The 25,336-nt window shown below is 45.8% G+C and overlaps 2 protein-coding genes and 1 non-coding gene across 4 annotated transcripts in view; all 3 read left to right on the forward strand.

Annotated features, from left to right (window-relative positions):
• LOC117826624 (succinate dehydrogenase cytochrome b560 subunit, mitochondrial-like) overlaps positions 1–1,410 on the forward strand; it is a 2,968-nt gene extending 1,558 nt beyond the window's left edge. The window contains 5 exon segments of the mRNA XM_034702810.1: positions 700–739; positions 741–823; positions 826–860; positions 1,140–1,143; positions 1,146–1,410. Coding sequence (XP_034558701.1) covers positions 700–739; positions 741–823; positions 826–860; positions 1,140–1,143; positions 1,146–1,243 — 260 coding nt within the window. The 3' untranslated portion in view covers positions 1,244–1,410.
• Positions 1,411–2,889: 1,479 nt separating this feature from the next.
• On the forward strand, positions 2,890–2,962 carry trnar-ucu. Its single transcript has one exon. It is a non-coding gene; the product is annotated as a tRNA-Arg (tRNA).
• Positions 2,963–5,008: 2,046 nt separating this feature from the next.
• The window catches only part of cadm3 (cell adhesion molecule 3), a 156,013-nt gene continuing 135,685 nt past the window's right edge, over positions 5,009–25,336 (forward strand). For both annotated transcript variants that reach the window (XM_034702996.1, XM_034702997.1), the window contains exons 1-2: positions 5,009–5,268; positions 6,947–7,105. In XM_034702996.1, coding sequence (XP_034558887.1) covers positions 7,015–7,105 — 91 coding nt within the window. In that variant the 5' untranslated portion in view covers positions 5,009–5,268; positions 6,947–7,014. The remainder of the gene's footprint in view (positions 5,269–6,946; positions 7,106–25,336) is intronic.

Below are 25,336 nucleotides of genomic sequence, written 5' to 3' on the forward strand. Positions count from 1 at the left end.
TGCTATATTTCATCACAGATGGATTCACTGAATCAACACGTGAGAGGAGATCAGCGCGAGTAGCAAAGACGTTTCAACACGGCTTTAAAATCCTTTTGAACTCAAAAGCCGTGGCAGAATCGGCCAGCGTTTTGGTTTAACAGCGACCCTGTTAACTGGAGACTCTCAGCCGGATGCATCCCTCACAAACGTCTTTAGACCATCATTAAATCTGATGAGGATATTTTGAAATCTTAATAAAACTAACTAGTTTGCATTCCCAGGAACTCCCTCTGTGTTTCAACAGCTGTGTAAACTCCACAACAACTGACACTCAGCTGAAGGTCTCCAGTTTCAGGGTCACTTTTAAAACCATAACACCGGGAGACGCATTCACGGTGGCTGAGAGAAGACTACTGTTACACTGCTAAATCAAGAGAATCACAGCTTCTTCTTTTGAAAGTACACACACATACAAAAAGATAGAACAAATAAAAACTAATGAAAGAAGAGAAATCAAGTACTACCCCCCTAGCTTGGGTTTTTTAGGGTGGAGAGATCTACCCCTGAACTAATTTAGACCCTGGGTCCACCGTCGAAACGCACCTAGTTTCCGGGGTAAAGTTCCTCTGGTCGAAAAAAGCCTAAATGAAGGAGGTCTGTGACTGTTTTCTGCGTCTCTCAAACATCTGTGCTCTCATCACTTCTCTCTGTGTTTAGCCATCTCTGCCTTCGCCGTGGCCGCCCTGGTATTACCAGGAGTTACCCTACTACCTGGACTTGATCCACTCCCTGTACGTCGGACCCTTCCTCATCGGCTTGGCCAAGTTCGGCATCGCCTTCCCGTATCGTACCACACCTTCAACGGCATCCGCCACTTGGTGAGGCTTCATCCGTTTCTTTTTTTTCTCCCTTCAGGATCATTTTAAAATTACGGTGCAGTCTGTCGCCTCAGGCGTGTTTGGACAGCTTTCTGTTCAATTAGTTTTGTTTTTGAAGTTTCACTCATTTTACTGCTTTTAATAAAAACATTATGTTCAGTGAGATTTGCATGCCGACAGTGATTCTGATACTCACATGTCCCTCTCTCTCTCTCTCTCCTCCCTCTCTCTCTCTCTCTCTCTCTCTCTCTCTCTTCTTCTCTTGTTTTGTCAAATCAGTGGTGGACATCGGAAAAGGCTTCAAAATCCCAGAGGTGTACCGCACCGGCTACACCGTCATCGGTCTGTCCGTCCTCACCTCCATAGCCATTGCTCTCCTCTGAGGGGCACGTGGACTGGATGCGCTGTGGGGAGCTTTGTGTAAATGTTCTGTTGTGGCCTGCTGCAGGCTCGTTCCATCAAAATATGAAATAAAGATTCTATTATGCCGTATGCAGATAACGTGTTGTGATGTTTTGTCCCTGGGAATTAATTAAACTGTGCAAAGCTCTGAGGTCATCATGTGAGTGCGAAGTGCATGCTAATGTGACCGAGTTAGTTAACACTTGTTATCCCTGTGAACAACCAGCAGCCTGTTTTAGACGTGTCCTACATGTCTCCTTATGTAATTTGTGTGATGGTGTGGTGACGTCAGGTGCATTAATCACTTCTTTTGCCCCTCAGTGTTTATTCACAGCGAGCCCAGCCAGTCTGCCTGCAGGTCATTCCCTTATTTGTGTCAAGAGTGGCTGTTTACTTTAGGCTGTCATTCATATTACACCTATTCCAGGGCTGCAGCTGCTCAGATGCATTTTTGAACACCAGGAAAGCGAGTGGCTGAAATGCGAAGAGGCGCCCGGCGGTGGAAGCTGTGAATGTGAGCGCGCTCCTCACCGGCAGCCTGCCTCAGGCTTTACCTCCACCGAGAACAGAGGAGCTACAACACTGCACCTGAACAGCTTTTGTCCTGCAGTGTGAGTAAAGCAAAGATGTAACGTCACATCATACTGCACTTATGTGGGAACGGTGACAAGCGCACAGCTGGGAAATAAGAACGACGGTAACGTTCAGGGGCCGCCACACGCACGGGTTTTGTACCACCTGGTTTTGAAAATGTGTCCGTTTAGATCAATTGAAGTCACACTGAGAGAAACACAGCACCACTTAGTCAGTTAGCTTACAGCAGAATGGTTTAGCAATTTGTTACGGCACGCTCGAAGGGGAACACTTGTCAAATTGCATTTCTCTTCACCGTGCTGGTGATAGAATTTATTTGGGAGCACATGTGATCAACATAGCACTCATAAAGGGCACGGCAAACAATCTACAATAACTGTCCACTGTTTGTAAAACTCCAGAGGTGATTCAATGCTCTCCACACAGAGAGTCACAGCAGCTCAGGCACAGGACAGAATCATGATATCTGACTGAATATGCAGCACTTTGTGAAGAGTTCCTCACATTCTGAGATTTTTTGCAACAAATTCAGATGGCGTCTTTCCACTAGAGCTCCAGATCCATCACAAGACTGCTTTTTATTGATTGTGAATGACAGGAAAATGACTCAGCGGGCTTTGAGACATGAGTTGTTACAGTTTGCTCACAGCAAACCCTGAAATATTCCCTTCTTTAAAAGAAACAGAGGTAATAATAAAAACATGGGCTGTGATTTGGGGTTATTCCCTGCACAGAGGGGACACTCCCCCTCACTCTTACTGTTGCATTTACAAAGTAAGAAGCCCATTTTCTATCTTTGCTCTGATAACAATCACTATTATGATGTGTTCACGAGATAACTTATGTGGAAGGAGTGGGGGATGGAAAATCTCAATGAGGCACACTGACTGAGCGGCGGCAGCACCCCCTACCGGCCGGCGGTGCGTCCTCCACAGGGCTGCGGTCCTGATGCTGAGGGAGGATGGTGAGGATGCTGCGCAAGGCAGGGAGGGGGAGTATAAACCCGCTTTTGATCGAAAAAAATGTGTCACAAGTCTCTGTGGCGCAATGGAATAGCGCGCTGGACTTCTAATCCAGAGGCTCCGGTTCGAGTCCCGGCAGAGATGTTCTATGAAGGGATGTGGCTTTTTGGATGACAGAAAATAGAGTGATGAGGAGGATGAAGGGAGCGTAGTTCTATTGCCTTCGCTGCTACGATGCATCTGTCTGCAGATATAACGGATAGCTGGCTGAAAGGATGAATGACGGATGGGTGGGTGGATGGATGGATGAATGGAGAGAGAGGGTGGCTTCCTGAGATTGTGTTATTTTGAGTGGTTATAGACATTTCACACAGCCCGGAAAGGTACTGCTTAACATGTACATTTGATACCGGGCAGGAAGCCTAAAAACCTGAGCTCCGGTGTGGCAGCTCAGCACCGGCTTCATTACCAGCCTATTACTGTGCGGACTGTACGCGCTCAGCACGTAGCAACGCACCGCAGGACGACGCACGGTTTCAGCACCTGGGGCTGTCCACTCATTTAAGCCAGAGCTAAAGCTTTTGTGATGCAGCGCCAACAACAGAACATTTAAAGCTCTTCCCTCCTCATAACAAGTGTTTAATGATGCCAGATGCTGGTTTGGAGTCTGAGGGAGGGATAAACACCCCGCTTCACTTTGAACATAAAGGCCGGGGAATGGTGTCGTCTCGAGACGGTTGTGTGAAGATCTTGTTCTGAATCACAGAATCTAACTACAATGCGGAGACTGTCATTATGTGTTTTTAATTTACTGTAATCAGAGTGCGGACTTTCAAGGACCCCTGAAGGTGGACTTTATCCTGACGCGCACATGCAGCAGCCCTGTCTGTGTTTACAGTGTGGAAGCAGCTGCTTGCTTGAAGATCTCTCAAACCACTCCAACCCTTCCCGGCTCCCGTTGATTTTTCTATTATTCTGTTATTATTTCTCCCTCCCTCCCCTCGTCTCTCCCTCCCCGGTGTCACTTTGTCGCCGGCACCACCACCACTGACTGATTGGGCTGTCGTGCGGCTGCCGCCATCCATGTTTAACCCCATCATGCCTCCCCACACACAGACCTAATCCGCCAGTAAAACTAATCCCTAATCCTCTCTGGCAAGTTGAACAACCCTCCCTCCTCCTCCTCCTCCTCCTCCCCCTCCTCGTCCCTTGGATCCTGGTTCCAAAGTGCCCCTGATGCATGCAACATCAGAACTGTGTGGACTCTGATAAAGTTTACAACCATGCAAAATTGAATCCCTATGCCTATAAACAGCAGCATGTGGACGTTATGTAAGTATTATACAAATTTGAGTCTGATAGGAGATGGAGCCACTGTGAAAGGGCTCAAAGAAGTACTGCAGGGAGAGAGAGAGAGAGAGAGAGAGAGAGAGAGAGAGAGAGAGAGAGAGAGAGAGAGAGAGAGAGAGAGAGAGAGAGAGATGAGAGAGAGAGAGAGAGAGAGAGAGAGAGAGAGAGAGAGAGAGAGAGAGAGAGAGAGAGAGAGAGAGAGAGAGAGAGAGAGAGAGAGAGAGAGAGAGAGAGAGAGAGTCCCACAACTCCTCAAAGCGAGGACTCATCTTCCACACTTTGCAAATTATCAGGCCTACGGGAAATCCAGCGAGCCCATCTGCAAGATATGAGTAATAGCTCCTTAATATCAACGATAAGAGACTGCACATAACTGTGACAATCAGGGGACTTCTACTGCTTCATCTCAGGAGGCTCACACCAAAACCCAAGACAGTTCAGACAGATCCTGGACCTGCTCCATGTCAGACCTGGTGATAAAGCTGCAGAGCATTAGGAGGGAATCCTGCTGTAACGTGCCACCACAGGAGATGATAATAAGAGCAGCCCGATAAGGTCAGCGTGGACTCGCCGTGGGGCATTATGGGAACATTATGGTGATTTTTTCCGGTATGGTGAGATCACACTTCACCATCTCCTCCATCTCCCTCATGTTGCTCTCAGCCGGTAGGCCCCTGCTCTGGCCCTGTTATCCCGATGGTACGGGCCAAATCGTATTAAAATCCCCTCCCTCCCTCCTTCCCTCCCTCCCTCCCCTCCCTTCCTCCTCTCCTCTCCTCCCCTCCCTCCCTTGTCCCCTCCCCTCCCTCTCGTCTTTCAGACAGACTGTTTTTGCTGCAGTGAACGGCAGCCGTGGAGAGCGAGCGAGCGAGCGAGGGAGAGATAAACACAGAGAGTAGAGGAGAGAGAAAGAGAAGGAGAAAGAAAAAGCAAGAAAACAAAGAGTCGGGAAAAGGAAGAAGGAGGTACAAAAGTCGATAAAAGCAGATAGAGAGGAAGCTCCGGACAAGCGAGGGCTGCGCATCAAAGGAGGGACCTTACTGGGGACCTTATTGGAGACCAGCGACAGCAAAACCGGACTCCGGAGGCGGAATATAACGGTGTGTGTGTGTGCTTGTGTGTGTGTGCATGTGTGGTTATTGGTGTGCATTACTTTGCAGTGTGTGTTATTGTCCGGCTGTAGCCTGTAGGGCGGACAGGAGACACCTGTCAGTGGTGACGCTTTTCCGTCTCCAGGAATGTGTGTGTGCGCACTCTGGGTAGGTAGGTGGCTTGTTGTGTGCGTGTGTGTGTGCGCGCATTTGCGTGCGTGTGTGTATGTGTAATCCGCTATGCCAGCCCAGGGAGAGAGAGAGAGAGAGAGAGAGAGAGAGAGAGAGAGCTGTATAATCCCTGCGTGTTCTTTAATTTACTCTGAAACGCGTTGTGTTGTCGGGCTCTCTGAGCTGGACCCGGCTCCTCTCCCCCTCCTGGTTCTGCGTCTTGTGGCTTTATCGCTCTGCACAATTAAAACATCACAACTAGGCAACTGAGTGCAGCAGCAACCTCTCCCCAGCCGCTTCAAGACTCTCTCCAAATCTCATCCCATCAGCACCAGATCTCTCCTGCAAGTGCGGGAGCAGGTGTTGGAGAGAACGGGCTCCGGGGCTCCCGCGCTCCGTCGCAGCGATCGTCGCAGGCCACCACGCACGAGCCCTTATTTGAGTCTCTTTATTGTTATTATCATGGTTACTACTCTTAGTCTGCACGCTCAACAACTTGTGTCAATCACGCCCAGAGTGTCCGCGTTATTTCCCCGCGGATGCACTTGTTCTAGTTTTGTTTTCATTTCTCGCCATCACTCAACAGGAAAGGGCTGGAGCAACAATAAACACAGCCCCCGCCCTGCCTCCCCGGCCCCTCCCCTCCCCTCTCAATCCCTTGCATCCACATCTACATCCCATGCCCCCTCCATCTGCCCCCCCCCTCCTCCCTCTATCCCGCCCTGCAACCACCCGCCCGTCCCGCAGGCGCACACTCCTCTCCTCTCTTCTCTCTCTGCGTTCACAAAAAAAAAAAGGGAGCGTTTCGCAGATGGACCGAGCGCTCACCTCGGCTCAGGCTATTTTAAGGATTGTGCGTGAGAGAGAGAGAGGGAGAGGAGTGCGCGCTTGTTTGCGTGTGTGTGACAAAGAGAGAGAGAGAGAGAGAGAGAGAGAGAGAGAGAGGACGAGTGCCTAAGCAGCTCACACGCACGCCTGTCCGTGTCCAGTAATGTGCAGAGCGCACCGAGTATCCTCAGCGGGCGACAGGTGCATCCCTCTAGTGCTGCTGTATTCATCCTCTTTCTTCTTCCTCTTTGTCTCTGTGTGATTCTTTTCTGAGGGGAGCGTTCCTTTGCATTATTTCTAATTAGCAGGAGTTAGTTGAAGCTGTCCAACGCAGCCGTTTTCCTTCACTCCACACGCGCACAGCTTGTTAGACTGGATGAGTAAACCCCCCCCTTTTCCTCTTCTCCCCTCATTACCACCCATACACCACGACAACCATCATCAGCCTTCGCCTTCACAACACCCCCCCACCACCACCCCTCCTCCCATTCTCACTTCCTCCCCTCACCCCGCCTCTCTCAATATGACACAAGCAGATCGATGAATACCCATGGAGCAACGCGTGAGTAACGGGTGGGCCAAGGGTTTATTCAGCAGCAGCCAACCAACGGCAAGGGACGCAATTAGAGGCCGGTCCTTCCTCGCCCTGCTTGTTTTCTTCATCCCTCCTCTCTCTCTCTCCCTGCAGGTGACACTCCAGAGCTCCTCGGCCCCTCCTGAGGATTCAGCGAGACAGGCGGATCTGCGCACCCAACCATGGCCTTCCCATCAGCCCCCTCTGCATTATGGAGTGTCAGCTTATTGACAGTACTATTCGCAGCTGCAGTTCACAGCAACATTGTCTACGGTAAGCACCTCTCTCTCTTTCTCTTTCTCTTTATCTCCCCGCTTCCTATTCTTTCTATCTCTCCGGCTCTCCCCGGGCCCCTGACCTCCCCGACCCGCTCTCTCTGTCTCCGGCGGTGCCCCCTTATCTGTTGACTTGAGGCTTTTTTTGTTGTTTCCTGTATTATGAAAGAGAACCAGAGAGCCGTTAATAAGCACATGGGACACTCCCACCTCCCTGGACCCCCAGAGGAATTTCTGCCGTTGTTTTTGAGGAATGTGTGTGACTTGCACGTGGGCACAGGACTCCACTTACACACACACACACACCCTGATATGAATAGTACAGGTTCTCTGGAGCTGCTGGAGCGATCACTTGCCCCATGACTTCCTTTTTCCTCCTGATTTGACGTCTACAATCACTTGCATACGTTCAGACTGAAGTAGAAAAACAAGCCAACGCTTTGCTCACGCTCCGGCATTCTCACCTGCTCAGCATCTGTTCTGCTCACATGTGCGCAGGCTGTATCTGTGTCAGAGGTTCATGCAACCAGGAGATAAGCAGTAATCATCTTGTACTTTCTCGAATAGCTACACATCGAACACTCACATACTTTAGAGACACATGATGACACGCATCATGGCAGAAGCTCAACCTGTGATGAGCAGGGTGCTGCTGCAAGTGGAAGGTAAGAGAGGATTTGATGAGAGAAGCACTTTGTAATGATATCATCCCTGCTGTGAGCACTGAGTGAACAGGAATACACTGTTCACTCTGCTTTTTCCAATTACATACACTCCAGTGACTGGCTGCTGGTAATACAACCTTTAGAGGGCAAGCTGTGCCGATGGCAAATGGTGCATCATGATTGTCACTCAATCCATAGAAAATTGATTGACGCAGGTAGAATCCTGTCGGCATTTTCTCATTACAGTTTGGATTTAATTGCGCTGAGTGTTTGGTGAAGAACTGCAAGACGATCCAGCAGGCAAGACAGATTCTAATAGACGTTCCCTGATTTGCATTTGCAATATATATTCTCGGAGGCCGCCCGCACTCACTCGCTCACCCACACAAATCACCAATCTGAATACATCTCCGAGTACACGGTGCATGCACAAGCACGGACGCACGTGTATGCTCTACTTCCACTCGGTTCATCCACATCAGCTGTTTTCACTTTCCGTTGAATTATGCATCCCTGTGTTTTCTTTGTGGATGAAACGTGGGGAAGTGGAGGGGTTGTCAGTGGGAGCTCTCAGTGGTCAGCGCAGTTAAAAGTGAGAAACGATTCGGCTGTGCCAAGAAGCTGGATGAGGTTACTGCTAAACAAATGCAAATGTCAGCCTGTGGAGGCCCTGAAAGCTGCTGAAATGAGAAACGCACAAACAATCTCCAGATTGCGGCGCTGATGATGAAATATCAATCTCTCATCAGACCGCTGACCCTGGCCGTGTAGCTCGTCATTGAAACCCAGGCAGCGCTTCGTTATTTGGGTTTGAAAACGATTTTGGCTCGCATTCAGACGCACGTCACTTTGATTAAGGTGTGCCTAGCAGGAGGCCTGACCATGCATGACCCATTCCTGCTTTGGTTTCACCTAAGCGGCTGTTTTACATTATCATGTCAGTCAAGGAGAATATTAAGCCTGGGATGTCTGACAGTGTTCAGGAGATGAGAAAACACGTCAGAGAGGGAAATTGAGAGGAGAGAGGAGGCAGGAGAGGAGTGCTGGCTTCACAGTTTTTAGTGTGCATGCTGTAAAGCATTAAGCTGTACTCAAGGTCTTTTATGTCATTAATTTTTGCTATCAAAGCATAATCACACTCTCGTAATGATTGCACTGAAACAAAACTGATAAAACTTCTATAGAGAAATCAATTAGGACCACTTTTGTGTAAACATTTTTGGAATTATATCCTTGTGCTTCGGAGAAAGGCAATGATTATTATCGCAATCAGGGTGTCAAAAAACTATTTATAAGAGACCAAGCGGCAACCTCCAATATGAGTCCAATGCAGAAGTGCTAAAATCTGCAGTTTATCGAGGATCCGCTTGAGGCTGGCACCGGAAGTACCGAAAACCACATACACACCAATTCAAAGAAGACGATCTTTACAGCAGAAATAAACATGTTTACAGCCTGGTGCAAAAAACAAGTGTAGTCTGCATAGCTCATTTCTCTATCGGCACACACTGAACGGGGGGTGAATTTTTTCATGATGCAGTCATTTCAAAGATATTAAGATTACGAGTCTTCCAATAAGAGGCACAGCTGACTTGATTGACAGGCAGGAACACTGTAGCTGTTGGCTAGGAGGCTCAAAGCCCGCCTCTTTACCTCACACTCGCTCAACAGCAGCAACATGGCTCCTGCTGACGATTGGCTTCAAAACAGCGCTTCAGAAACAGATGGGATACTACATCCATTATTTATACAGTCTATGATAGAGACTGAGAGTTAGCTCCAGCAGGACTTCAGATTAGCTTTGCCAAAGGAAATACTTCTACGACTTGTGTTCAACTTTTGAACAATGTGGCAAACACTGGTGAGTCAATGTGGCAAACACTGGTGAGTCAATGTGGCAAACACTGGTGAGTCAGCGTCCATCACTTACATCTGCTCTGGTACATCTGATTGTTGTTGTTGTTGTGACACAGCAGCAGACCCTTAAAGATGAGATGTAGCAGGGCGGGGCAGATAAGGCCGTCATAATGGAGATCTCCATGCTAAGAGGTGCTGCAACAGAAGGGTCTACTTAGCATAAATAATTCAATGTTATGTATCGGAGGGGGAAAAAACGATTAGCTCAGCAGATCAATGCAGGAGCCAGATGAGCCATCAGAGAACAGGACTGCCCATCACTGCTGCACTCAGAGTCCACAGTGAATTCAAAACATGCAGACGGGTTGTCTCTTTCCATCATTCAAAGAAGCAAAGAGAGAGAAAAAGCTTCCCCCCCATGAGTTATGAGCTTGATTATCACATCCCGACTGTTTAAATCCTCCTCAACCCCGGACTCCAAACTCTCCTGCTTCCTCTTGACACATCTTCATTTAATGTATGTCAAAGTCAGGGAAGGGACAGCACTATAACCCTGTATTTTCTGCTTCTTAAAGTGACCGGGCTTCCTTAGAGCGAGTGAACGAATTGGGGAGACACTAATTGCGCGCCATTTGACATATCCATTTCCACAGCTGGATGTGCAGCCGTGCGCCGCGGATGGAAAATGCCTCTCAGAAGGGCACAGATTAGGCATGCAATTGGCTGGCTTTGCCCTGGTTCTGTACTGCTGACCCAGTTACCTCAGGGCTTCTGTGGATTGTGGAGGGTCTGTCCGTGGAGCTCTCTGCAGACAGCGAGCTGCCCATCAACAATGTGGCAGCCTGATCCTGGACCCCAGGAGATGGTTTGCATTCGTGGCAAGACGCACGCCTAATAGTTTGTTTACCTCCTCGAGTTCTGCCGGTGAGGACGAGTGAATGGAGCCCTGAAGTTTCCAGCTGAGGCCGATAATGAATAAGGATTATCGGATGGGAGCAGAGTGGACCAATCGTTAGCGTGCTAAGATTTACAGGCGGGAGGGCTCGGCATGTGTTTGTCTCTGCCAGTGGTTCACTTATCCTGGAACAAAATGGGCTCCTTCCCCAGTGGACCCGGCTCTTTCTTGTTGGCTCGTCGCCCACTTCCTGTGTGTGCTTCTGTTGTTTACTGTTGACTTCCTGTGTGCCAAGATGGGGGGACATTTGGCTAATATACAGAATGGCTAGCACACAATAGCAGTAGGCGGTTTGGATGGGAGGCCTCTGCCTGTTAACAAGGCTGACTGATAAGCAGTGACTCATTAACAAGCCGAGGTACACAGAGCCTGGGGGAATTACCGCCTAGCCACTGTGACATTAATAAGAGGCCTAAGCTATTTTTCCATTTGGCTCTGTTGGCTGAACCGCTGGTTTCCAATCTCCACTGTGGCGATTCACTGGCTCGAGTGCTTTTCCATTTTGTTTCAGCTGCTGGTTACCTGGTCTGACTGGGGATCAGTATTTTCAGTGTGGGCCTCAGTTAATAACATCTGCTGCTTCAATAGAAAAGCTGACACCCCTCATTAGTTTGCTGCAGATTCATCCCAAAACATCTGGGGAGGAGCCCAATTAATCCTCCTCATACTGATCACGCCAATTAATTAGCAATATGTTTGTTTTTTAAGGGGAGAAAGAGGGACATATTCTCGGCTTCAATCAATGAGATGATGATGATGATTCTGACACAGATCCAATTAGACATGTAGAGAAGCTGCTTTCAGAGTTTTAAATCCAAAGCCATATGACTCCCTTTGTCTTGTGTGTTTATTTTCCTCTGATCCTTTAAGCATTCTGTTGTCCAGATCAGTTTCACGATTATGAACCGGCTCCTGATTGGCTGGTGTTACTTTGCAACAGATTCACATCTGGTGGAAAACCAATTATTTCTCCTGTTCATCATGCCGATTAATTAAGGCGCTGTGGCTGATTGATTAAACTCCCAACAAAGCTCCAACCAGGAGCACTCGAGCCCCGGGGAGGATTCTCATCACACGTCGTGCACAATTCTGCATCTTCATGTCGCGCTGAAACATCGCACACGCGTAAGCGTCAGGAAGAGAAACTCACGAGGCACAAGTGTCGATAAGTACTAAGTGACTAAATTAAGCTGAATTAAAATGCAGAGGCGCCCCAGTATCATCACATCGCAGAGGGATCAGGAGCACCCAAACAAGACTCCATTAGACCTCATCAATCTGAGGCAGATCTCATCCACCCGGGCCCCTCTCAGGCTGCGTGAGATTACATCAGAACAGATCAATCTCGCCTGCCAGCATCATAATAACTGCAAATGGCATTTGGAAATTGAAAGAGAGGAGTGCTCTGGAGATTTTAGTGGAGCGGACTGTGCTTCCCCTTAGGTGCTCTTAAAAGACGCCTCAGGTGGGGTTTGGGGGAAAATGAGAGGTCCGGTCTTAGAGCTGTCGGCTTTAAATCATCAGCTCACAAAGACACGGCAGATTAAACAAACCTAACAATGACAACCGTGTCAGAATCAGAATAAATAAATCACCTCTTTTCTGTCAGGAAGAGACAATGCTCCTCACTCCCCTGGCTTTCTCTTTGATCAGGTCCCTCAATCTCAGCCGCCCCCACAAAACATCCCTCTGTTCCTCTCACTACCTGCCAGAATCTCAGAATGGTGTTTTAATTGAATGCTGCAGGGGGGGCTGGAAATCGCCTATCCCATCATTGTTTCATGGATGGTCAAACCAAAGGCTCCCTGCAAAGGTGGATTGGTTTGTTGAAGCCAATAACCGCTTACTGCTCAGCGTGTGAACCGACTATGACCGGGTGCCGGAAGACGCGAGTGCACGGCTGTAAAAGCGCAGCATTTCTATCGATTGAGTCTGAGTGCCGAGGGTTTCCCCCTGAGCACACCAGCTCCACCAATGAGAGAGCAGAGCTCGCTCCTGTTTATAGCCACTTTTTTGATGATGCCATCAGTTCAGCGGGTGTTGGGGAGTGTGTCTGTGGGGGGAGATCTCAGCACTGATACCACAACCATAAAGCCATCTTAATTCACCTCTGTGCCGTCCTGGGAATTCTCCCTGGTGTGATTTCTGCTGAGGAAATCACCGTCCATTCACTGGATGGTGAGTCTTATTGAGCCTCTGACATACTCTTGTCCCATTAAAGCTGCGCAGAGGAAAGTGCTGTGAATGGTTTTCCTGGTTGGCTCTCTCATTGAAAGAATCCACACAGGCTGTCGCAAATGAATCACACATTTTGTAATCTCTTCTAAAAGTAGCTAAAAGGGAAAAGATTAAGTTCTAGTGGACAAATATGCAGGCTTTATAATCATAATGATAATAACTGATAAGACTTGTGCAGCGTTTTTTCCAGGTAGGGAGGTTTTGATGTGGTTTTTAAATGATTGAAGTGAGTCAGAGTCGCGGATGTTTGGAGGGAGAGAGTTCCAGAGAGTTGGGCCAGCGATGGCAAAGGCTGTGTCCCCCAAGGTGTGGTACTCGGTTTTGTTGATGGGGGACATGAAGGGGATTGGCATCTGATGATCTGAGGCGGTGAGATGGGGAGTTGGTCAGGTTTCAGTGGGCGGGGTTATTGAGGGCTTTGGACAGGATCTTAAAGTGGATTCAAGATCCTGCTCATTTTTTTTTTTTTAAGCCAGAAAGATGTTTTTTTATTGGTCAAAACTCATGAAAACGCTCCTTTGAAGCCAAATTCCACCAGATCCGTGTCAGGCCCGTCTCTGATCCGTCACAGCACCGGATCTGATAGGTTTCTATTCTAGTCAATGTGTTAACTTCCACTGGTTCCACCTCATTGCGTTCCGGCTGTGTCTCTGATGTAGTTAAGTGAAATACAATCTGGTGATAACACAGAGTGTTTTATTCTGAAAAATAACCGGATGTTTTCATTTTGTTTTGGTGCCTGACTTCCTGTCCCGCTCCATCTGCTCTGTTGAGATTGATGTGTCATGCTCCAGCATCCAGCAAACATAGAGGTCTTGTGTATCTGATCCAGAGGGCTCCGACCTGCTGGATCAGAGACGCAGCCGGAACATAACAGAGCGGATCCAGTGGAAGTTAACACACTGACTAGAATAGAAACCTATCAGATCTGGTGCTGTGACAGATCAGAGACATACAAGCATACTTGTTCCTTTAACTTCTCCCCTCTTTAATACAAACATAATCTGAAGTTTGATGTGTGATAAACCTCCCAGTTTAGGATTAATGTGCTGACAGTCTGAGGCAGAGTCTGGCACTTGTAGATTCCCTGCTGATCCAAAGTCAAAGTGGATCAGCAGCCAGACTGACAGAGATCCCCAGGCTGTGTCCTCTTTTTGGCACGAGGAGCAAAGTTTTGATAGTTTGAGTCAGAGCGATAAACGGGGAGTCAGCTACAGCCAAGAAACTGAGCCGAGTTGTTCTGAGATTATTGTACAGATGCAGTTTGGGATATTTCTTCCTTTACATCTCAACAATGATGTTTGTTGAGTGCAGATGTTGGGTTTCATCGTTCAGACTGTGGATTGGTTTTGTATTGTAACACAGCTACTGCTCAGTGGAGTTCATTTATGCTTCCGCTGCACTCCTGCACTCCTTCTGCCTCACAATGACACTTTACCGCGCTGCTTGAATGCTCATAGCTCTCACATTCTTCTGCTATTAAAATGCACTCTGTATTATTTGAATGTCGTCCGTATTAAAACAGTACCTGCCGTTTAGTGTATGTGTTTTCATCTCCGTTTATGGCTGCATTGTAATTTGATTGAATATTTCACGAGCCCTATACAAAGCCGGGAAGCAGTTTGGGAGTTTGCTTGTCAACTAGAGCGAGCATGACGGGTGTGGGATCATTAGATTTGATGCCATACAGCCTGGATTTACTTTTCATTGAAGTGGAAAAGGTCGTCTTTTATGAGTCTTTCCTCGGAGGCAACAAAATGATGACGAGTGGCTTTTTGCTGCATTTTGCTGCTGAACTGTAAATGCTGTGGAAGAGGGGAAGTAGTGGGAGCTGGTGGGGATGGAGTTAGATACTGGTGGTGTCTTTGAGTGCATGACAAACTTTGGAGTGTAAACTTCTCTGCACTGTTTGCAAGAAATGAACACATGGCTGCAGGTTTGATCCCTCTGTAGGTGGTGAAGAAGACCTGATAACGTTAGCATCACATGGTGCTTTATTCACTGTATAAAGGTGCATTTCGGCCAAGAGTTCCAGGGTCTTTTAGCCCCCAGAACTGCTTTCCCCTGAACTAAAAGGTTCCTGTGCCCCCATTGCTGTCTGCGTTTCGACCGCGGGCTGAAGTCCCAGGTAGATTGTGCAAATCAGGCCAGTGACGTATGGAGAAAAAAAAAGTAGACACACTACACCACCAGACCAGTAGAGGGCAGTAAAACAAAGAGGAATGCCATTCATCACAGATGACTCCATAGAAGCAGACGGACAGGCAGGTATTATTATGAGCAACACAACAGTTAGCCTGTTAGCATGAAGAGACTCAGATGGTCTGTTTTAGATGGTGCTATATTTCATCACAGATGGATTCATTGAATCAACACGTGAGAGGAGATAAGCGTGAGTAGCAAAGACGTTTCAACACGGCTTTAAAATCCTTTTGAACTCAAAAAGCCGTGGCAGAGATCGACCGGTGTTTTGGTTTAAACAGCGACCCTGTTAACTGGAGACTCTCAGCCGGATGCATCCCTCATAAACGTCTTTAGACGATCATTAAATATCTGATGAGGATATTTTGAAACCTTAATAAAAACTAAACTAGTTTGCATTCCCAGGAACTCCCTCTGTGTTTCAACAGCTGTGTAAACTCCACACACACTGACACGTTCAGCTGAAGGTCTCCAGTTTACAGGGTCACTTTTAAAACTGGAACACCGGGAGAGACGCATTCATGGTGGGCTGAGAGAAGACTACTGTTACAAGCTGCTAAATCAAGAGAATCACAGCTTCTTCTTTTGAAAAGTACACACACATACAAAAAAGATAGAACAAATCAAAACTAATGAAAGAAAGAGAAATCAAGAGAATCACAGATGTGTGTGATGTTATTGTGGATGGCGGGCGGAATAAAAACACTGAGGTTAATCTACCAATCAGAAACATTCAGCATTGCAGGCCCTGCCCCCCGAAAGACCCGGGACCTTTGAAAAGTACTACCCCTCTAGCAGGGTCTTTTCAGGGTGGAGATTATCTACCCCTGAACTAAATTTAGACCCTGGGTCCTCCGGTCGAAACACACCTAGTTCCGGGGTAAAGTTCCTGCGGTGTAAAAACGCCTTTTGAGTGCATGACAAACTTTGGAGTGTAAACTTCTCTGCACTGTTTGCAAGAAACGAACACATGGCTGCAGGTTTGATCTGTCTGTAGGTGGTTCAGAAGACCTGATAACGTTAGCATCACGTGGTTAGCTTTATTCACTGTGTAAGCATGTTTCTCCTCACACAGCTCCAACCTCAGGCGTTGCGTTTTAATAGAAGGTATAAATGAGGTCAGGCTGCTAAATGTTTAAACAGAAAGTGAAGTAAATAGTCTCTTATCTTCTTCTCTGGTGCTTTTGTGCGCTCGGCTGAATATCCTCATTGTTTGAATACCTTCATTGCAACATGTGAATAGAGTTATTGTGACCTACAGAAGGTACCGCTCCTCTTTTCATGAGGTTTGCTGCTCCTGCTGTTTCCTTTCTTGAGAGGAGAAAGAGAAATCATTATCACTTACGGATTCCAAAACAACTGTGTAATGATGAAGACAAAAGTTAGCTTTCGTGTGTTAGCCTTGAGTTTTATCTCAAGTGATGTGCATGCATGTTTCCCTGCGACAAATGATGCAGGGAATATATTGTCTTCCTTCAAACATTAGATAAGGTCAGCCGATCAATCCGGCAGTCAATCACTGTGATGCAAGTGGATGCAAACTCTGCCCGGTGGACAGATGTAGCCTTGACTTTTATTCCCGACACTGATCCGGGTATGATGAGCGCATGATGAGTGGATGTTGTTTTTGACGACGGGGGCCATCGCCACGTTGCGTAACTGGGAGCTACCGCGCCGGTTGGAGACAAAGGCACCAAATAGGCATCTCTAATCTCCCCTGCTGAATGAATCCGAAACAAAGAGAGGAGGAACGCAGACATAGAGGCTTGGACACACATAGGATAAGCTGATTACCCGAGAAAGGAGGGAGGCCGAGGGGAGACGGAGGGAGGAAGAGAGAGGCATGCACGTGAACGAGGAGAAATCCATACAGTGAAGGGAGCATGAGGAGGAGGAAGAGTTCTAATGATGGAGGTTGGAGAGAGAATGAAAAGGTGAATGTTTAGAAAGGATGACAACACGGGGGGATGAAGGGAACGCACATCCGCCTGTGATATCCTCCTCAGCCACGCGGCACAATCAAAAACAGGACATTATGCAAATGTGAGGCAGCCACGGAAATATAATCGCTACCTGAGTCACTTCTGCTCCGCTCTCCACTCGCTATATATACAAACGGAATTACACCCAATCCAGGTGTATGGGCTAAATATACAGCTAATTAAAATTAATGAGATTTACTTTGAAAGGAATATGCTCCTTCCCTAAGCTGCTTATCCCGGAATGAGGATCTACTACACACACCTTCGCCAGAATGCTCCGAAACAAACACACTCAAACATCCGCGGCTTGTTTTGATTCGCTCTCACTCTTCTTTTTCTCACACTGCACGCACTCCAACGTACGTGTGCCCTCGACTGTATGCAAGCACATGTGTATTGACACACATTCAGAGAGCCGCGTAAACACAAACACACACACACGGATACATCCAAAACAATTTAAGGAAAACACTTCTGTACATATTTATGCATGAAGACGTGCAGCAGTGCAAACACACCCGCACAAACACGCTTTGAAGGCCTTCTCGTCTTTAAATACCCCTGTGAGCCAAGCTGTTGACTGTCAGGCGAAAAATTGTGTGCGCGCCCGCCGTGCTATCTGTGTGTATGCAGGAAGAAGTGTGTGTTTTTCAGGCCAGCCAATGCATGCATATATATTCTCTCCACACAAGGGGCCACTTCTGTCGGCATTTGATATGTAACATTTTCCAAACTGCTTACAGATAGATTCACATTTTTCTGTCTCCTAATGTGGTGTCCAACCGGGGACGCTTGGTTTCATAGTGAGCAAAGTGCTGAGTAATTAAACTCCTCTTCAAGCCCTCTCTGTTGAAGGAGGCTGGGAAAAAAATGACACAGCGTGAATTAATCACACAGTTTATTAACAGACTTTTGGTGGAACTCTGCCGTCTCTAACGCAGCTCCACTTGGCTCCCAACCAACTTCTGTCTCACCCGACCCCCAGCACGTTACATATGCACTTACACACGCATGCTCTCGCTCTCTATCTCCGCTCCTCTCCTTCTGCTTGGTGAGTACTCGAATGTCATTATGACTTTTTGCTATCAAAAGCAAACAGCGGGGCAGGATTGAGGAGCACACGCCAGACCTCCCGTTCTCCTCGCCGAGAGTGTGGCAGCATGTCGAGTGCTATTGTGATTGTTCTGGCTTTCTTTCTTTCTTTCTCTTCGACACATGGACAGGCCTTTTTTTTTTCTTCCACAGAGCAGAGTTATTGACGGAGCTTTGTGTGGGTTTTGTGAATGGAGGCCCCTCCTCTCTGTGTGTTTACAGTACGATCACTCTCCTTTGGCCTCCGTGTCAATGAAGATGACTCCATATCTGCCGGCAAATTCGATCCCATTTGCGTAATGCACGGGCAGACGGCACAAGCGAGCGCTATAATTGAGTTAATGAGCTACATGCCCTTATCTGCTGTTCATTCATACAGGCAGCCCGAGGCGTGACGACTATCAGCCTCTTACACAGGCTACTGTATGTTTGATGAGTCCCTTGAAGGGAGAATTTGATAATGCAGTCAAACTTCCTCAAGGCAAACTGTTTTGATTTGTTAGGCAAAGAAGAAGGAGTTTATCCTCTGTGTTTCCCTTTTTCTCTTCTCCTCTTATTCGTCTCTGAATATTTAAATATTATTGTGATTTATTTATCGCGGCTCAGTGTTCTGCTGCACCGAGCTATTTTCAGGTTGATATCTACACAGCCAGGAGGGAGGGGGAGGCATGCAGACTCGTACACGGGAGGTGTCACGCTTGACTTTGTGACAGTGCCGGCTGGTGCGCCTGGGAGAGCATCTTTTTGTTGTTGTTTGAAGGGTTCGCTGACATTTTCTGGTTCCTTCCCCTCGGAGGCTGAAAGAGTCGGCGCTGGCCCGGTTTCATCAGCCTCCCGGTACAATTTAGCGAGGTTGTGTTTTGAAAGGATAGTTAGGAAAAAGGAAGGGTCATTTACGTCATAGGGTCAGTTGCCGGTGGCGAGATGTCTGCATGCTGACATTTCTTCCTCACTGTTGTGTGTTACACCTTTATCCTGCTAACATGAAAAACCATGGCAACCTGTTGTGAGCTGCCATCCCACTGTGCAGAGTTTTAAAAGGGAAACTATTTTAAGAATTCAGCAGAAAAGTTATGTATACCAACATATTGTAGAAGCTGAGCCCACACTTAAGAGCACGATACATAAATATATATATATATATATATATGCTGAAAATGAGAACAAGTTTTAAGAAGGTCTTATTTTGTAACCAAGTACTTTCTCAAAGATATTCATTTTTAACTGACTCTATATGAATAAAGTTCACCTTCAGATTTAAAGCTCCAGTGAGGAACTTTTAGTTTGTGTTGACCTTGTCACCCCCTGTGGACAATATCTCACCCTGCTCTTTTTTTAACCCTCAGATGTGTCAGTTTTTTATTCTTTTCGGGCAGTATCACTGGCATGATTTTATATATTTTTGAAATATTTTTATATTTTATTTATTTATATTTTATACATATATTTTCATAAATATATATATTTATATTTTTATATGTTATTCATTTATATTTCATTTATATATATATATATATTTAATTTCCATGTTTTCATATTTCATTTATATATATATATATTTTTTTTTAAATATTTTTTTTATATGTATTTTTTAAAGTTTAATATTTTATTTATTTATATTTTATATTTTTATATCTTTGTATTCTATATTTCTGATTTTCTGATTGTTTTAATTTTTTGTTGTTTTTACTCATCCAAAATCATTTTATTTCCTTTTATTTGTCCTCCTCACATTCCTCTTTTATTGTCTCTTAGTTTCTCTCTTATTTGTAAAGCCCTTTGTAACCCTGTTTTGAAAAGTGCTTTATAAATTTATACATTATTACTATTATTAATCACTTGGTCTGACACTGACCCCCCAACGTTGTTTTCACACATCCAAAATAACTTAAAGGTACAGTGCGTAGAAAGGGGAATATTTGGCGATAACTAACAGTCAGATTCCAGATTGAAACGCTCCCCTGCTCACTCCTGTCAGGGGAGTGACTGTGGCCTTCAAGGACATTTCTACAGACATTATTTTTCACATAACGACCACTCGCCTCTTCTTCTTCATCTTCAAATCGGTTCATTTTGCTTGACAACTTGCTACATACAAAAATGTGTATGTTAAATAGATATGAAATGACGCTTAATTCCACACACTGTATCTTTAATAGAAATAAACCCTGCTCTTGTTAATGGTGCTTTTATTAGCTCATAAAGAGACGTCATTATTAATATCAGTCTGTCTTACAACCAGCTAAAAACTCCTTACTGGAGCTTTAACAGATTATCACAGTTTATATACGATAAGATACGATACAATGTACTTTATTGTCCCCATAGGGAAACTTGTCTTTGACATCAGTGCTGCACGTTACCTGCTCCTACAAAAATCACCACAATGACACAAGAACACATAAATATGTATGTAAAGTTTGCATGTGAGGACATTTGCAGCACTCTGTTCAAAGAGTAGATGAATTTGTATATAGTGAACTCTGCAGAATGTAATAGATGTGTGATCCTACATGTATTTGATACCCATCCTTCAGTGCATTGGCTTAATCAGTAGATATTGGATCTGTGTGACTTTGCAAACCTACCTCCCACTAGCTTTTTAATTGTGGCGCTGAAACAATCAGTTAATTTATTGATCAGTTAAACAACAGAAAATGAAATGGCTTGATTATCAAGTCATCGTTCAAGCAATCAATTAAGCAGCATCAGTTCTCTAGTTTCAGCCTCTTAATTGTTTTCTCTAAAGTGACTGTAAAGTGAGTTTTCTTTAAGTTTGTGACTGAAAGAACGAGCGATACGAGGGCGTTACTTTTGGCTCTGGGGAAGATTTAAAGCCCAAACAATCTATGTTTAAGATTGGAGAAAGTTTTGCACATAAGTCAAGTCTCATGTAAGTCACGTCTCAGGAAACGCTCAAGTGTTCGTCTTTGTTTGAGAAGGCACAGCAGCAGCAGCATTCTCATAGCCAAACAGGTCGAAGCAGGTGGTAGTTCACCTCGATCCCCATTCTGCTCAAAGCCTCTGTCTTTTAAAAGGAATACTTTTCTTGCCACTGTCACCAAGTGCCTGCTTGTGCTGGAAGTGAGCGGCATCTGTAAAATAGAGTACAAAGGAGACCTGCTCTTTAAAGGTGCCGTGAGATAACTTCAGCTGTGATTCGGTGAATTCTGATTAAAACAGACGTCTGGTTTGGATTGTAATGTTTTAGTGCTGCTATCACTACTGGAGTCATTATGTATCTGCTGAGTCACTGTGCTTGGCTCTGTCTTAAAGCATCACTGCCACATTGAGACGTGCAGTAATTCCATCTTCAAAAGTCCAATCATTTACACCGGCATTCTCCGATTAGCTCCGGCCTGCGTGTCGTAAACTGCTTGCTGCATATTCCCCTGACAGTAGACGTCTGTCATGGCGTATGCAGACAGAACTACTTGAGGACTTGCTGTCATAGTGAAGGAGTGACATCAGAAGACGCAGACAATGCCGATCTGTGGCTTAATTGTAAATCTTCCAATTTGGCTCATCCTCAGTGAACTGCTTCTATCAATTTTCCTGTCAGAGTCGATTCGCTTAAATCCCAAAAACCACAAGACCCCCTAAATCAGGCTCGACGTACAGCTTCAAGACACAAAGACGGTTAAAGAGGGAGACACTGAGGAAGATTTCTGTGAGCAATTGACACTCAAACAGACTCCTGCCAGTAAAACCAGTGCATTAAATATTCAGCAGCATTTAAGGCCCTGGAAACATTAATCGAATATTTAAAGTTCACATAGAATATCAAAATTAAATGTGTAATCAAGCTTCAACAAAAATCTGAGTAAAAATAAACATCCACAACTATGAAAAAACTCTATTCAAAAACATCTTATTTTACAGGTCAGAGCATTTCTCAGGACTGTGTGGGCGTGGCCTAACTCTTTGATTGACAGGTCAAGAGAGAGTTCACAGCCTGCATGTTTGAGCCGTCTGACTCTGAATCTAAAGACATCAAAACTCCAGAATCTGAAAATGATTCATTTACAATGGTCTCTGAGTGCTGAGTCACAAAATACTTCAGAATCAGGACTTCTATCATTTATTAGTTTTATCACTCCGTAGTCTCCGGGGCATCAGGACCATGGGACGCCCGGAGCAGAGGAGGCTGAAGTGTAGTATGTTCACGCAGGGGAGCTCGGCTCCGGGTGTCAGACGGAGCTGTTTGTCTAAACTCTGAGCTGTTTGAGCAAAGTTAGTGAACCGGTCCTGAGGACAGTTAGTGAACTGGTTCTGAGGAGAGTTAGTGAACCGGTCCTGAGGAAAGTTAGTGAACCGTTCCTGAGGAGAGTTAGTGAACCGGTCCTGGGGAAAGTTAGTGAACCGGTCCTAGGGAAAGTTAGTGAACCGGTCCTTGGGACAGTTAGTGAACCAGTCCTGGGGAAAGTTAGTGAACTGGTCCTGAGGAAAGTTAGTGAACTGGTACTGGGGATAGTTGGTGAACCAGTCCTGGGGAAAGTTAGTGAACCGGTCCTGGGGAAAGTTAATGAACCGGTCCTGGGAAAAGTTAGCTAACCGTTCCTGGTAAAGGTTAGTGAACTGGTACTGGGGAAAGTTATTGAACCGGTCCTGGGAAGAGTTAGTGAACCGTTCCTGGGAAAGGTTAGTGTACCGGTCCTGGGGAAAGTTAGTGAACTGGTCCTTGGGAAAGTTAGTGAACCGGTCCTGGGGAAAGTTAGTGAACTGGTCCTGGGGAAAGTTAGTGAACCGGTCCTGGGGAAAGTTACATATTTACATATGGTCTGAAATATCATAGGTAGAAAGTTTTTGTTGATTTGGGTTCCCAGGGCCTTTAATATTCTCATTAGCCTCCATCTGTATTTAGAAACACAGACATGTAAATAAGGACATTGCTAATGTGCTGTTTTCAAGAAGCACTTTTCTGTAGAGCACTTTTGAAAACATGCATTTCCTTGACAAACATCAAAATGCATCATTACTTCTTTATCTGAAAAAACACTCTACAGTAGGACCTCCGAAGCTCCACTTGGATACTGCCAAGATAAATATTAATAATTCAGAGTGCCAGGCGTGAAAGACAGGATGACAGAAGAACTATTTATACAGCAGTTTCAAAGGAGAGTCTCATACATATTCACTGTCAGGAAAGTTAATCCATTAAAAACAAGAAACAGAACAATGATGCAACACCTGCCATTTGTCGGATGATTTCTCCCAAGCGCTTTGGAGCTTGCATAAATTTTTGAGCACTGCTGGCCCGAGGGGGAATCCCTAACCATGACAGTGTTAGTGCAAGGATCTATCCACAGAGAAACACAACGATGCAGCAGATTTTTATGCAAGATTTGAGCTGGTAAGGCCAGCAGAGAGAACGTCAGGCTTTAGGGAAATAGACTCCTTTGCTCACTGATATGAGAGGTATTCATATCTAAAAGTGGTATATCCAAGGTAACTGGACTTTGAGATTCTCCTCCTGCTTTCAGCTCAGTTTCAAACACCTTCATGGTCAAACAGAAAGTTCAGTTTTCTTTGGTGCAAAGGGAGAAAAGTCGAGCCTGGCTGCTTCTTTCATTTACAGAAGCAGATGCTGTTTGAAGGAGACTTCTGTGTAAAGACGGTAATTTCTCGGAACTGATGTCTTCAATAATTTTCTCCCCTCCAATTACCCCTACCCATTACTTTATTTACAACGAGTTAGCTCTAAAACTTTATTATGCAAGGTACATGGAATAAAAATCTTCAAACTAACAGGACAAGCTCACAGTTAGCATAAAGTACATCAGAGAAAAAATAGAGGAATACGTTTCATCTGAAAGAGAGGACATGAATCCTCACTGATATGAGTCTGTAGTCCCGTACATGCTTCACCAGGCAGACTGCAGTGTGTCTCTGCTCCTCTCTGCCCCATCCATGAGACTCAATGTGACTGGGGGCAGTTTAAACCGGGTGTATTGTCACCACGCTTGTTCATTACTTCAAGGCAACTCTTCATCTTGTTGACGTCTCTCTGTGGCCCTTTGTGGGGAAACACACTGAAGTGCAGTGGGGCAGAGGTCAAACAGCACTTCCTTTGATGAGTCCATCCATTCAGAGCCTGAAGAGGCGATCTGGTCCCGACTCAATGTCTCATTTTACACTCCAAGAAAGTTTAGAGACTCATCTTTGACAGTAACTTTAAACTGAAACTCCGGGTTTTACTCCAGTCTGCCTTGACTCACCAGCAGCTAAACCTCAATGTGCAAAGAAAATACTGATCTTCATGGGGTTTCTTTCCTAAAGAAACACACAGAAGCCTTCCTATTTGTTATAATTCACATCAAAATGAACATTTCCATTGAAGGTAATGTTAGACAAGGTGAACGGGACTTCTTCAGGAGTATTCATTTGTGGTTGCCTTGATTGCAGGACAGGATGTTGCCCCACGTTTTCCACTCGTACCCCTTTTCCACCTTGGCAGTTTCGGAGTTTCCGGTGCTCCTTTGAGAACCAGTTTTTTGTGTTTAGACTGCAGGAGAACCGGCTACCCGCAAGGAAAACAGGTTCTAGAGCAGAACCAACTCTTTGCTAGTCTAGAACCATGAACCGGTCACGTCAGAGGTGAGGGGCAGGGGGCATTACCTTTCTTTGCGTTGGTCGAAAAGGGGTATTAGATTGGGGTGCTGGTGGCCTAGCGGTCTAAGCCCCCCACGTACAGAGGCTACAGTCCTCGTCGCAGGGGTCGCCAGTTCGATTCCCGGCCGGTTGACCCCTTCCTGCATGTCTTCCCCCACTCTCTACTCCCCACATTTCCTGTCTCTCTTCAACTGTCCTATCAAATAAAGGCAAAAAAGGCCAAAAATATAACTTTAAAAAAGAAAAGAAAAGGGGTATTAGAGATGGTTGGGGTCCAGTAGCTCCTCAGGATGCTCTCAAATCTGTGCCTGCTAACTGTCATTAATTCCCTCCTCTCAAGACCAGCCTGAGTTGGACCGTGTTGCTTATGCTATTTGGAATTGATCACTGTCGTTTTGATCATTCAGAAGCATTCCATTCTTTTCTGATGTGATCTGTTCCATTCCGTTTCCTTTGATTCCATTCCATTCTATTCTATTCCGGTCGTTCTGTTCCATTCAATTCTATACCCTCTGATTCCATTCCATTCTATTCCATTTTGTTCCATTCCATTCCCTTTGATCCCATTCTATTCTGCTTTGAGCTATTCAGTTCTGTTCCATTTTATTGTATTCTAGCGTTTTTAC

The sequence above is a fragment of the Notolabrus celidotus genome, chromosome 15, assembly GCF_009762535.1.
Source record: "Notolabrus celidotus isolate fNotCel1 chromosome 15, fNotCel1.pri, whole genome shotgun sequence".
Taxonomy (NCBI): domain Eukaryota; kingdom Metazoa; phylum Chordata; class Actinopteri; order Labriformes; family Labridae; genus Notolabrus; species Notolabrus celidotus.